Below are 14018 nucleotides of genomic sequence, written 5' to 3'. Positions count from 1 at the left end.
GGGAAAAAGTCTCTTCCTATCTAACCTATCAATGCCCCTCATAATTTTGTATACCTCAATCATGTCCCCCCTCAGCCTTCTCTGCTCTAAGGAAAACAACCCTAGCCTATCCAGTCTCTTCATAGCTGAAACGCTCCAGCCCAGGCAACATCCTGTTGAATCTCCTCTGCCTCCTCTCCAGTGCAATCATATCCTTCCTATAGTGTGGTGCCCAGAACTGTACACCGTACTCCAGCTGTGGCCTAACTAGCGTTTTATACAGCTCCATCATAACCTCCCTGCTCTTATATTCTATGCCTCGGCTAATAAAGGCAAGTATCCCATATGCCTTCCTAACCACCTATCTACCTGCGCTGCTGCCTTCAGTCATCCATGGACAAATACACCAAGGTCCCTCTGACCCTCTGTACTTCCTAGGGTCCTACCATCCATTGTATATTTTCACGTCTTTCCATCCGGAACTGGATGCAATACTCCAGCTGAACTAGAGTCTTATACAAGGTCAACGTAACTTCCTTGTTCTTGTACTTTATGCCCCTATTAATAAAGTCCAGGATACTGTATGCTTTATTAACTGCTCTCTCAACCTGTCCTGCCACCTTCAGTGATTTATGCACGTATACACCCAGGTCCCGCTGCTCCTGCACCCCTTTTTAGAATTGTACCCTTTATTTTATATTGTCTCTCCATGTTCTTGTCACCAAAATGAATCACTTCACATTTCTCTGCATTGAATTCCATCTGCCACCTGTCTGCCCATTCCACCAACTTGTCTATGTCCTTTTGGAGTTCTACACTATCCTCCTTACAGTTCACAATGCTTCCAAATTTCATATCATCTGCAAACTTTTAATTGTGCCCTGTACACTAAGGTCTAGGTCATTAACATATATCAGGAAAAACAAGGGTCCAACCACTGATCCCTGGGGAACTCCACTACAAACCTTTCTCCAGCCTGAAAAACATCCATTAACTACTACTCTTAGTTTCCTGTCACTCAGCCAATTCCATATCCATGCTGCTGTCCCTTTTATTCCATGAGCTACAGGTTTTCTCACAAGTCTGTTGTGTGGCATTGTATCAAATGCCTTTTGAAAGTCCATGTACACCACATCAACAGCATTGCCCACATCAACCCTCTGCTACCTCCTCAAAAAGTTCCAGCAAGTTATTGCTGAAAATAGAGACATGTTGTCGAAGCTTTTCATCTTGCACTCATCAGGACAATTGCAAGAATAATCACTGTAAGGGAAAACAACAACTTGTACTGCATGAGAAGAGAGTGCTGATTGGTTGGCAAGTGAACTGTGATTGATAGAGGCGTTGCCATGGCGAATGCATGTGTTTACGGTGACTGACAGTTAATTGCCAAGCTTGCTGGACTTGTGTAAGAGCAATGAGCTGCGGGTGGTATGTATGATAGGGTTCGTCCTCACGGCTTGCTGCATCCGCTTATGTATGGGCTGCCCAAGACACACAAAAGTGATGTCCCTCTATGCCCTATCTTATTTATGACCGGTTCTGCACAACATGAATTGGCCAAATGTTTGTGCAAATTGTTACAACCAGTTTTGAGCAAGTTCTCCATATACACGGTGAAGGATCCCTTCACATTTGCAAAGACCATACAGGATTTGCATATCGATAGCAATGCCGTGTCCATGTGCTCATTTGACATTGCTAGCCTACTCACCAATGTACCACTTAAGGAAACCATAGATATTTGCGCTGCAGAACTATATCATGGCGATCTAGACCCACCACCATTACTTGAATCAGTATTCATTGAACTTATGAACTCGTTCTTTGTCCTTTTCTATAATCAACCTAAATCTTATGATACAATGATCGCTGTCCCCTAAATGCTCTCCTACTGATACTTGATCCACTTGGCCCACCTCATTCCCAAGAACCAGGTCTAGCAGTGCCTCCTTTCTCGTTAGATTCGCAACATACTGCTGTAGAAAATTTTCCTGAACACTCTAAGAACTCTTGCCCCACATTGCCCTTTACCCTACTACTATCTCAGTCTATGTTTGGGTAATTAAAGTCCCCCATTGTAACTACCCTATAATATTTGCACCTCTCTGAAATTTCCTTGCAAATTTGTTCCTCCACGCCCTTCTCACCAGCTGGTGGCCTCTCGACAACATCAAGCAATGTAACTATACCTTTTTTGTTCCTTAGCTCTAGCCAAATTGATTCTGTCCTTGACCTCTCTGGGACATCCTTTTTCTCCAGCACTGCTATGCTGTCCTTAATACCGCCACCCCTCCCTACTTTTTTTCTCTTTCCTATCTTTCCTGAACACCTTGTATCCAGGAATATTTAACACCCAGTCCGGCCCTTCTTTGAACCAGGTCTCTGTTATAGCCACAACATCATATTTCCACATGACAATCTGCGCCTGTACCTCACCAATCTTATTAACCACACTCCGTGCATTCACATACTTGCAAGTTAACCCTGATTTTGACTTTATTACTTTCGTCCTTACTCTGACCCCCACCTAATAACTTACTATTCCCTACTCTAGTGCTATCTATCTCCCCCAGTATTCTGTGCACCTTGGTATTCCCCTTTGATATCTGCTCCTGGTTCCCACACTCCAGACAAGTTACCAGTTTTACTTCCCTCCAATCTGAGCTCCCTCTCAGGTTCCCATCCCCCTGCCAATCTAGTTTAAACCCTCCCCAACAGCACTAGCAAATCTCCCTGCAAGGATATTAGTCCCAGTCCTGCTTAGATGCAAACCGTCCATCTCGTACAGGTCCCAAATGCCCCAGAACTGGTCCTAATGTCTCAGAAGTCTGATGCCCTCCCTCCTACACCAGTTCTCCAGCCACGCGTTCAATCTCAATTCTCCTATTACTATGCTCACTCATACGTGTGACTGAGAGTAATGTTGACATTACTGCTTTTGAGGTCCTGCTTTTTAATCTTCCTAGCTCTCTAAAATCTGCTTTCAGGACCTCATCCCCCTTCCTATCTATGTCATTGGTGCCAACCTGGACCACAACCTCTGGCTGTTCACCCTCCCCCAGAAGAATGTCCTGTAGCCGTTCCATGACATCTTTGATCCTGGCACCAGGGAGGCAACACACCATTCTGGAGTCCTGTCTACGGCCACAGAAACACCTGTCTGTTCTCCTTTGGGGCGGCACAGTGGCGCAGTGGTTAGCACCACAGCCTCACAGCTCCAGCGACCCGGGTTCAATTCTGGGTACTGCCTGTGTGGAGTTTGCAAGTTCTCCCTGTGACTGCGTGGGTTTCCTCCCACAGCCAAAAGACTTGCAGGTTGATAGGTAAATTGGCCATTATAAATTACCCCTAGTATAGGTAGGTGGTAGGGGAATATAGGGACAGGTGAGGATGTGGTAGGAAAATGGGATTAGTGTAGGATTAGTATAAATGGGTGGTTAATGGTCGGCACAGACTCGGTGGGCCGAAGGGCCTGTTTCAGTGCTGTATCTCTAAATCAAAAAATAAATCAAATCTAACTAACAAATTGCCTATCACTACTGCTCTTCCACTCTTCTTTCTCCCCTCCTGTGCAGCTGAGCCACTTGTAGTGCCACAAACTTCGGTCTGACTGCAGTCCTCTGAGGAACCATCACCTTCACCAGTATCCAAAATGGAAAAATGATTAGCAAGTGAGATCGATTCAGGGGACTCCTGCACTACCTTCCTGGTTCCCTTAGACTGCTTGGCGGTCACCCATTTCCTATCTGCCTGCATGCTCCTAACCTGTGGTGTGACCACCTGCTCCTAACCTGTAGAAACGTAGGGAAGCAAAATCCAGAATAGCTGGTGAAAAGCTAAATGGATAAATATTTAAAAAATAAAAAATTCAATGTGTATAGGGCAAGGACAGAGGAATGGGCTCTGAGAGATAGCATGGGCACAATGGGTTGAATGGCCTCCTTATGTGCTGTAAAATTCAATGGTATATGGTGGATGACAATCTCTCAATTAGGAAATATCCAAAAGGCAACAAGGATGTCCGATGTGGGACCAGGGAAATTTACCCCTGGTGCAGTCAGGAGCCCCTCGGGAAAAGTAGAGGGAGCTTTGTTCTAACTGAGTATTGCAGGATACTGATGCTGGATGTTCCATTGCCTGGCATTGATTAATTGTTCCACTGCCTTGCAGTAAAGTCACCATTAGAGGGCATCAATGTCCAGCTTTTCAACCTAGACTCTGGACTGGCGCATTGAGGGCAGTCTGTGAAATATGAATATTCTCATCAGTATGCTGTCAGGCTCAGGATTTCTAGATTTCTGTCTTTTCCCTCATTTTCACTTTTTCTATAAACTACCATTAGTTATTGGGATCCTAGAAGCTTCATAAAAATATATTCTAGAAACTTACAACTGAGAAATTTACATTGAGGTTACCAAATAAATATTATGTAGAGATAATAGTTTAGAAATTGCATAGGATTTATAGACAAGAAATTATAGAGGTTACAGTTTAGAGATTACATGCAATATACAGTCTGAAGTACATATATATTAGAAATTGCAGATAGTTTACAAGTTAAAACTAGACAGGATTACAGCCTACTAATATTCTGCTGTCTACTAATTTACATTATAAGCCCTCTGACTCCCACAGCTACCTCAACTACACTTCCTCACATCCTGCCTCTGTAAGGACTCCATTCCATTCTCCCAGTTTCTCTGTCTCTGTCGCATCAGCTCTGATGATGCAACCTTCCACAACAGTGCTTCTGATATGTCTTCCTTTATCCTCAACCGAGGATTCCCCCCCACTGTGGTTGACAGGGCCTTCATCCATGTCCGGCCCATTTCCTGCACTTCTGCCCTCACCCCTTTCCCTCCCTCTCAGATCCGTGACAGGGTTCCCCTTGTCCTCACTTTCCACCCCACCTTCACATCCAAAGGATCATTTTCTGCCACCTCCAGTGTGATGCCAGAACCAAACACATCTTCCCCTCCCCTGTCAGCATTCCGAAGGGATCGTTCCCTCTGCGACACCCTGGTCCACTCCTCCGTCACCCCCGACAACTCGTCCCCTTCCCACGGCACCTTCCGATACCTACTCTCTCCTCACCATCCAAGGCCCCAAACACTCCTTCCACCTGAAGCAGTGATTTACTTGTACTTCTTTTAATTCATTATACTGTATTCACTGCTCACAATGTGGTCTCATGTACATCGGGGAGACCAAGCGCAGCTTGGGTGACCACTTTGCGGAACACCTCCGCTCAGTCCGCAAGCATGACCCTGAGCTTTTGCTTGCTGGCCATTTTAATTCACCATCTTGCTCTCATGCCCACATTTCTGTCCTTGGTCTGCTGCAGAGTTCCAGTGAAGCTCAAAGCAAGCTCGAGGAACAGCAACTCATCTTCTGATTGGGTGCTCTACAGCCCTCTAGAGTTAGCCCCACTATTTAAAAAAGGAGGGAAAGAAAAAACAGGTAACTACAGACCAGTTAGTCTTACATCAGTAGTGGGGAAAATGCTATTATGAAGGATGTGATGGCAGAACACCTGGAAAGCATAAACAGGATTGGACAAAGTCACCATGGGTTTACAAAAGGGAAATCATGCTTAACAAAGTTACTGGAGTTTTTTTGAGGATGTAACTAGTAGAACCAGTGGATGTGGTGTATTTGGATGTTCAGAAGGCTTTTGATAAGGTCCCACATAAGAGCTTAGTGTGCAAAATTAAAGCACATGGGATTGGGGGTAATATACTGGCACGGATTGAGAATTGGTTGACAGACAGGAAACAGAGAGTAGGAATAAATGGGTCTTTTTCCGGGTGGCAGGCAGTGACTAGTGGGGTACAGCAGGGATCAGTGCTTGGGCCCCAGCTATTCACAATATATATTAATGACTTGGGTGAGGGAACTAAATGTAACAGTTCCAAGTTTGCAGACAACACAAAGCTGGGGGGTGGAGGGGGTGCTATGTGAGGTGTGAGGAGGATGCAAAGAGGCTCCAATGTGATTTGGAGTGAGTCGGCAAATGCATGGCAGATGCAGTTTAACGTGGATAAATGTGAGGTTATCCACTTTGGTTGTAAAAACAGAAAGGCAGATTATTATTTGAATGTTGATAGATTGGGAAAGGTGGAGGTGTAACGAGACTTGGGTGTCCTTGTACACCAGTCGCTGAAAGCAAGCATTCAGGTGCAGCAAGCAGTTAGGAAGGTGAATGGTATGTTGGCCTTCATTGCAAGAGGATTTGAGTACAGGAGCAAGGATGTCTTACTGCAGTTATACAGGGCCTTGGTGAGACCACATCTGGAGTATTGTGTGCAGTTTTGGTCTGAGGAAGGATGTTCTTGCCATGGAGGAAGTGTAAAGAAGATTTACCAGGCTGATTCCTGGGATGGCAGGATTGACGTATGAGGAGAGATTGGGTCGACTAGGCCTATATTCACTAGAGTTTAGAAGAATGAGAGGGGATCTCATAGAAACCTATAAAATTCTAACAGGACTAGACAGGCTAGATGCAGGGAGGATGTTCTCGATGGCGGGGAGTCCAGAACCAGGGGTCACAGTCTCAGGATATGGGGTATGCCAATTAGAACCGAGATGAGGAGAAATGTCTTCACTCAGAGGGTGGTGAACCTGTAGAATTCTCTACCGCAGAAGACAGTGGAGGCCAAGTCATTAAATATATTCAAGAAGGAAATAGATACATTTCTTAATGCCAAAGGGATCAAGGGATATGGAGAGAAAGCAGGAACAGGGTACTGAATGAGATGATCAAAGCCATGATCTATTTTGAATGGCAGAGCAGACCCGAAGGGCTGAATGGCCTACTCCTGCTCCTAATTTCTATGTAGACATTGAGTTCAACAACTTCAGACCATCACTGCCATTTTGATTGTTTTTTTACCATGTGCAAGTCTTAAACTTGTTTTTCATGTTTTTGCTTTTGGACATAGTTGTTCGTTATTCTGCCTTTAATACTGTCTCTGGGCAAATGCTTTGTCTTTTACTACGGCTGTTGCTACTCCTTCTGCCTTCTGTTCCATGATTTTGTTGTTTAATCTCTCCTGCCCTCTGCTCTTTCACAGACCTTCCCTCTTGTTCTTCTTTCCCCTCCCCTCTTAATTTGCTCCAAGCTTATTACATTTCTAACCATTGCCATTTCTGATGAAGGATCATTGACCTGAAACGTTAACTTTGTTTCTCTCTCCACAGATGCTGCCAGACCTGCTGAGCACTTCCAGCACTTTGTTTTTATTACAGCCCAGATTACAGTCTAAAAATTATATATGGATTACACCATAGAAACTAAATTGGGATTACATAATTATGGTGTACGAATTACAGTCTAGAAATAAGTGGGTGAAGCTTTAACAGCTTCTTACGCCATTCCTCTATTTGCTAGTTCACTGGAAGTGTTTACCCCTTTAACAATAAGTGAAGTAGTGCCTGAGTTAAAACAATGGAGAGGAATATACCACAAATTTTAATCACTCACGGCTATCGCAGGCATGAATTTCTAATTGTCCTAGTTGGTTTGAGGAAAAGTTTATTCTTTTTCTGTGACTCTGCTGTGTTCACCATTGTTGGGTATAGATTTAAGACAATTCATGCTCCTATTTCATGGATCACTTTCCCAGTGTCTCCATATGTCGGGCTCAGCTTCTTTGCTTTCTCTTTCTCTGCCTACTCCTCACACTATCCCCATTTCTTCATCCTCTGCCTGTTCTTCTTTCTGCTTTTCACACCTTCCAGCTGCTACCAAGGAACAGGCACCCATTGGAGGGAAGGACCAAGCAGGAGAAAGGAACCATTTAAACAGAGCTGTTGATGTTGGGGAAATATGAGCAGCAACCTTTCAAAGCAGGAAGAGAGCCTCAGGTTGTGAAACCCGTTCACGAGATGTGAGGTGCCTTAATAGAGAGTGCATTTTGAAACCAGACTGTAGCCGTTGTCAAAATAACGCTAGAAATACTCAGCAGGTCTGACAGTATCTGTGGAGAGAGAAACAGAATTAACATTTCAGGTCTGACTTTTCATCAGAACTGGAAAAAGTTAGAAATGTAATAAGTTTTAATTAAGTAAAAAGGAGGAGGTGGAAAAAGAACAAGGGAAGGTCTGTGATAGGGTGGGAGACAGGAAAGGTTAAATGACAAAAGGGTCAATGATGTAAGGCCAAAGGGAGTGGTAATGGGACAAGCAAAAAAACAAAAGGAGGTGTAAGTGGCAGAATGATGAACAGCTGCCATCCAAAAGCAAAGAAACAGAAAACAAGATAGTAAAACGAGAACCTGCAAAGAGAAAGGAAACAAAATGAGGGCAGAGGTTTTTGATAAGTGAAGTTTCACAGGTCTGGATTATGTGAATATTGTGGGAAGTTAATGCCACATACACAGCAAGTTGTTAAGCAGCAGAAAGAGAGGTTAAAGCTTTGGATAATAATGCTCTCAGCACACTCACGCTGAGAGTCTATCTTTTCCTTTCAGGTGCTGATTGGCCTGCAGTGTATCCCAGAACTTCCTTAATTTTCAGTTTTCAGCATTTTTAGTTTGACATTTTGTCCAGTCAGTTCAATGCTTGTGATTGGGGTCCTGACTTTCTGTGGGCAGTCTCATAACTTGAGATTCTGGTTTAGATGCTGCTTGTTTTGATCTTTCTCAGTCGGGAAGAACAACACTTCAGATTGGAGAAGGACTCCCCACCGACAAAGCAACGCTGATTGTGGTTCATACGGATGGAAGCATTGTGGAAACAACTGGATTGAAAACACCCAGTGCACCTATAACTCCAGGTACTGTCCTGTGCTGCTCACTTCTCTGTACAACCAGTGGAAGGTGAGCTGTCTGGGGGATTAAGTCATGAGAGCCATGGAAGGAGTGTTATCTGGGGGTTTGAGTGAGCTTAACTGCTGTGCTGAAAGGTTAGTTCTGATTGATTCTCCAGTCATGTCATCTACAGTCTAAAGCACCAGCCAGTATCTGTCTAGTTAAACAACTCAAATTTCAGCTGCCCCTTCTCATGATACCCAAGCTAGCGCTGCTGGCTCTGTATCCCAGTCCCCTACATAACAACAACAACTATTACTTGTATTTGTATATCAAAACATCCCACGGTGCCTCACAAGAACATTATCAAACAAAATTTGACACCAGGCCACATACAGATATTAGGACAGATGACCAAAAGCTTGGTCGAAGAGCTGGGTTTTAAGAAGCATCTTAAGGTAGGAGAGAGAGGTGGAGAGGCTCAGGGAGGGAATTCCAGAGCTTAGGGCCTTGGCAACTGAAAACACAGCCTTCCAGACTGAATCATTTTCTCTTCTATGTTTGGCTGTGCATCACCCCCTACTATACCTCCACTCTGTATCTCATCCCCCTGCCAAATTAGTTCAAACCCCGCTCCCCCAACAGCACTAGCAAACCTCCCAGCAAGGATGTTGGTCCCGTTCCGGTTCAGGTGCAACCCGTCCAACTTCATCAGAAACAGACCCAGTGATCCAGGAAACTAAAGCCCTCCCTCCTGCACCACCACCTCAGCCATGCATTCATCTGCTCTATCCTCCTATTCCTATACTTGCTAGCACGTGGCACTGGTCCTGTTTTTTAATCTGCCACCTAGCTCCCTAAATTCTTGTGGCAGGACCTCATCCCTCTTTCTACCTATATTGTTGGTACCAATATGGACCACAACCTCTGACTGTTCACCCTCCCCCTTCAGAATGTCTTGCAGCCGCTCCGAGACATCCTTGACCCTAGCACCAGGGAGGCAACATACCATCCTGGAGTCTCATTTGCGGCCACAGAAATGCCTGTCTGTTCCTCTTACGATTGAATCCCCTATCAATATGGCCCACTCTTTTTCATCCTCTCCTGAGCAGCAGAGCCATCCGTGGTGCCACGGACTTGGCTGTTGCTGCTTTCCCCTGGGAGGTCATCCCCCTCCCCCCCCAACAGTATCCAAAGTGATAGATCTGTTTGAGAGGGGGATGGCCACAGGGGACTCCTGCTGTACCTACCTGCACCTACTACTACTCCTGATGGCCACCCATCCCTTTTTTGCCTCTGCAGCCATTAGCTGCAGTGTGATCACCTCACTAAACATGCTATCCACGATGTCCTCAGCATTGTGGATGCTCCACAGTGAGTCCATCCGCAGCTCTAGCTGCGCAATGCGGTCAACTAGTAGCTTGCAGCTGGACACACTTCCTGCACACATGGTCAATTTCCCACATAGCACAGGAGGAGCATGCCACGGGGCTGAGCTCTCCTACCATGACTTAGCCTTAGATTAAGCTCCTTAGTTACTCCCTTTAATGTAGAGTACTAATTATGATAGGGACCTTATTCTACTCCAAACACTACCTATTACAATCTAAATTCCCAACCTTTACTTTTACTTCGACTTTTGAAAGTAGTAAAAAAAGAGTAGAAATACTCACCTATTCCTACTTACCAATCAGCTGTCTCCCCTTACAACGCGTCACTTTCTGAACTGTGACGTCAATCCTGAAACTCTCCCACTGTCCCTGTGAGAGTATGCCTCTTTTAAGCCGCTGGAACTCCCGCTCGCCGGTGCCTGTCTCCTCGCAGGTCCACAGTCTGAGGGTAAAGGAGACAGAAACAGGAATCTGTTCATACACAGAGAGTAAGAATATCGAATACGTTGCCACAAGGACAGAGATCTTCAATCAGCCTTATGATCTGGGGAGGAATGTTCATGCTGCAGACACCGGGGGCTCGGTTACAGAAGGACACTGTGGTTGGGAATTTGTGGAAGTAGCAAATAATCGAGGCTCAGGACCATTTGCGGGTCCTGAGCCCATGCTTCTTGACAGCTAGCCTGCTGCTGCAGGTTTATGGGAGGCGACCTACTAATCGGCCGCCTCCTCTTTCACCGCCCAATTAAGGAGCGCCTGAAGGGATGGCTGGCTAGTAGAGCCAATGAGAGAGTTGAGCGATGCTCAGGCAGAAGGAGACCCAGAGGGTGCCTCAAAATGGGGGCGCTCACAAATGGGTTCAGATAGAAAAGAAAAACGAAGGCGCAGAACTGTCGGGGATAAAATCTATTTGGTTAGAGTTAAGGAACAGTGAGGTAACATTACACTACTGAGTGTATTCTATAGGCCATCAACAAGTGGGAAAGGTGCAGAGGAACAAATTTGCAAGGAGGTGCCAGAAGTGTTGAGTTGATGATCCATCTCTGCCTCCTCCTGAAGTCCCCAGCATCACAGATGCCAGTCTTTAGCCAATTCGATTCACTGTGCATGATATCAAGAACAAAGTGATTCTTGGAAACGCAGCTGGCCGCTGACGTCATCAGACTGCGCCAAGCTGTGCACATGCGCAACGGGCTCCTGCTCTCTGCACGTGCGCGGCATTCTGCATTGCCAGGACTGGTTGGCGTATGCGCAGATAACATAATCGTGTAACGCGGGGAAACGGGGAGAGAGTGGGGAGGGTGGGTAGAGAGAGTGGCCGAAGACCTTGGTGGTGGCGGGTGCGGCCCCCCCCCGGCCCACTCTCTCCGGCTGCTTGCTCCCCGCTGCCCCCTCCCCGCTCTCTCCGGCCACTTTGCACCCACCCCCATCTGCTCTCTCCCCCCCGCCCGCCCTCTCTCCCCACTGCCCTCTTTCTCCCCCCCCAACGCCCATTGTCTCCTCTTCCCCCCCGCCCGCTCTCTCTCTTCCTCGCTTGCTCGCTCTCCTCTCCCCCCACACGCTCGCTCTCTCCTCCCCCCCCGCTCTCTCTCTCCACCCCGCCCCACGCGCCCGCTCTCTCCCCCTGGCTGCTCTCTGTGGCCACGTGCTCCCCACTCCCGCCCGCCTGCTCCGGCCATTGTGTGCTGCTGAGGGTTTACGTTGCTTTTGTGTGATTATTTGAGCAGCGCCATCTTTAGTCCTGGCAGCTGCCTGAATGTCGCAAACTGATGTTTTAGTGGAGCAGACTGCATTTGTGCATGTGCCAGTACAGTGCCACCTAGTGGTTGCGTTGTCAGCAAACGCTGCCTATCACAATACTGCAAAGGCTATGGGGCCTGACAACATTCCGGCAATTGTACTGAAGACCTGTGCTCCAGACCTTGCCGCGCCCCTAGCCAAGCTGTTCCAGTACAGCTACAACACTGGCATCTACCCGCCAATGTGGAAAATTGCCCAGGTATGTCCTGTGCAAAAAAAGCAGGACAAATCCAACCTGGCCAGTTACCGCCCCAACAGTCTACTCTCAATCATCAGTAAAGTGATGGAAGGTGTAGTTGACAATGCTATCAAGCGGCACTTGCTTAGCAATAACCTGCTCAGTTTGGCTTCCGTCAGGGCCACTCAGCTCCAGACCACATTACAGCCTTGGTTCAAACATGTTTAAAAGAGTTGAACTCAAGAGGTGAGGTAAGAGTGACTGCCCTTGACATCAAGACAGCATTTGGCCGAGAATGGCATCAAGGAGCCCCAGAAAAACTGGAGTCAATGGGAATCAAGGAGAAACCTTTCTGCTGGTTGGAGTCGTATCTAGCGCAAAGGAAGAAGGATGTGGTTGTTGGAGGTCAGTCGTCTGCACTCCAGGACATCACTGCAGGAGTTCCTCAGGGTAGTGTCCTAGGCCCAACCATCTTCAGCTGCTTCATCAATGACCTTCCTTCAGTCATAAGGTCAGAAGTGGGGATGTTCGCTGATTGCACAATGTTCAGCACCATTTGCGACTCCTCAGATACTGAAGCAGACCGTGTAGAAATGCAGAAAGACCTGGACAATATCCAGGTTTGGGCTGATAAGTGGCAAGTAACATTCGTGCCAGGCAACGACCATCTCCAATAAAAGAGAATCTAACAATCTTCCCTTGACATTCAATGGCATTACGATTGCTGAATCCCCCACTATCAACATCCTGGGGATTATCATTGAACAGAAACTGAACTGGAATAGCCATATAAATACTGTAGCTACAAGAGCAAGTCAGAGTCGAGGAATCCTGCGGCGAGTAACTCACCTCCTGACTCCACAAAGCCTGTCCACATCAACAAGACACGTCAGGAGTGTGATGGAATACTCTCCACTTGCCTGGATGGGTACAGCTCCAACAACACTCAAGAAGCTCGACACCGTCCACGACAAAGCAGCCCGCTTGATTGGCACCCCATCCACAAACATTCACTCCCTTCACCACTGATGTACAGTGGCAGCAGTATGTGCCATCTACAAGATGCATTGCAGCAACGCACCAAGGCTGCTTCGACAGCACCTTCCAAACCTGTGACCTCTCTCACCTAGAAGGACAAGGGCAGCAGACGCATGAGAACACCACCACCTGCAAGTTCCCCTCCAAGCCACACACCATCCTGACCTGGAACTTATATCACTGTTCCTTCACTGTTGCTGGGTCAAAATCCTGCGACTCCCCTCCCTAACAGCACTGTGGGTGTATGTGGGTGTACCTACACCACATGGAATGCAGCTGTTCAAGAAGGCAGCTCACCACCACCTTCTCGAGGGTAATTAGGGAATGGGCAATAAATGCTGGTCTGGGCAGCGACGCCTACATCCCATGAATGAATGAGAAAAAAACATATCGAGTAGTTTAATGGGGTACTTTAATTTTCCTAATATAGACTGGGACAGTAATAGTTTAAAGGGCAGAGTGGGGGAAGAGTTGCCGAAGTGCGTTCAGGAGAATTTCTAGGTCAGTATATTTGCGGCCCAACGAGGAAGGAGGCATTACTGGATCTGGTTCTGGAGAATGAGGTGAGACAAGCGGATCAAGTGTCAGTAAGAGAACTTTTAGGGAACAGTGATCATATTATCATAAGGTGTAGCTTAGCTATGGAAACGAACAAGGAGCAATCTAGAGTAAAAATTATTAATTGGACTCAGGTTCAATTTGAAATGATTGAAACTTATGACCTCATTGCTGGTGCTCCACTAAGTGGAATGCACTCTGACCCTAGCTTAGGAGTCATAACAGTACAGCAGGAGGCCATTTGGCCCTTTGAGTCCATGCCAGCTCTCAGTAGAACAATCCAGTCAGTCCCAATCCCTGACTCTATTCCCATAGCCCTGT

At 46.5% G+C, this 14018-nt stretch overlaps 1 protein-coding gene across 3 annotated transcripts in view; it reads left to right on the top strand.

Moving 5' to 3' along the window:
* The window catches only part of LOC137377219 (deformed epidermal autoregulatory factor 1 homolog), a 322407-nt gene that overhangs the window by 27457 nt on the left and 280932 nt on the right, over window positions 1-14018 (top strand). For all 3 annotated transcript variants that reach the window (XM_068046757.1, XM_068046756.1, XM_068046755.1), the window contains exon 3: window positions 8629-8758. In XM_068046757.1, coding sequence (XP_067902858.1) covers window positions 8629-8758 — 130 coding nt within the window. The remainder of the gene's footprint in view (window positions 1-8628; window positions 8759-14018) is intronic.

The sequence above is a fragment of the Heterodontus francisci genome, chromosome 14, assembly GCF_036365525.1.
Source record: "Heterodontus francisci isolate sHetFra1 chromosome 14, sHetFra1.hap1, whole genome shotgun sequence".
Taxonomy (NCBI): domain Eukaryota; kingdom Metazoa; phylum Chordata; class Chondrichthyes; order Heterodontiformes; family Heterodontidae; genus Heterodontus; species Heterodontus francisci.
The sequence above is the reverse complement of the archived record's forward strand: the minus strand, read 5'-3'. Positions and strand labels throughout refer to the sequence as shown.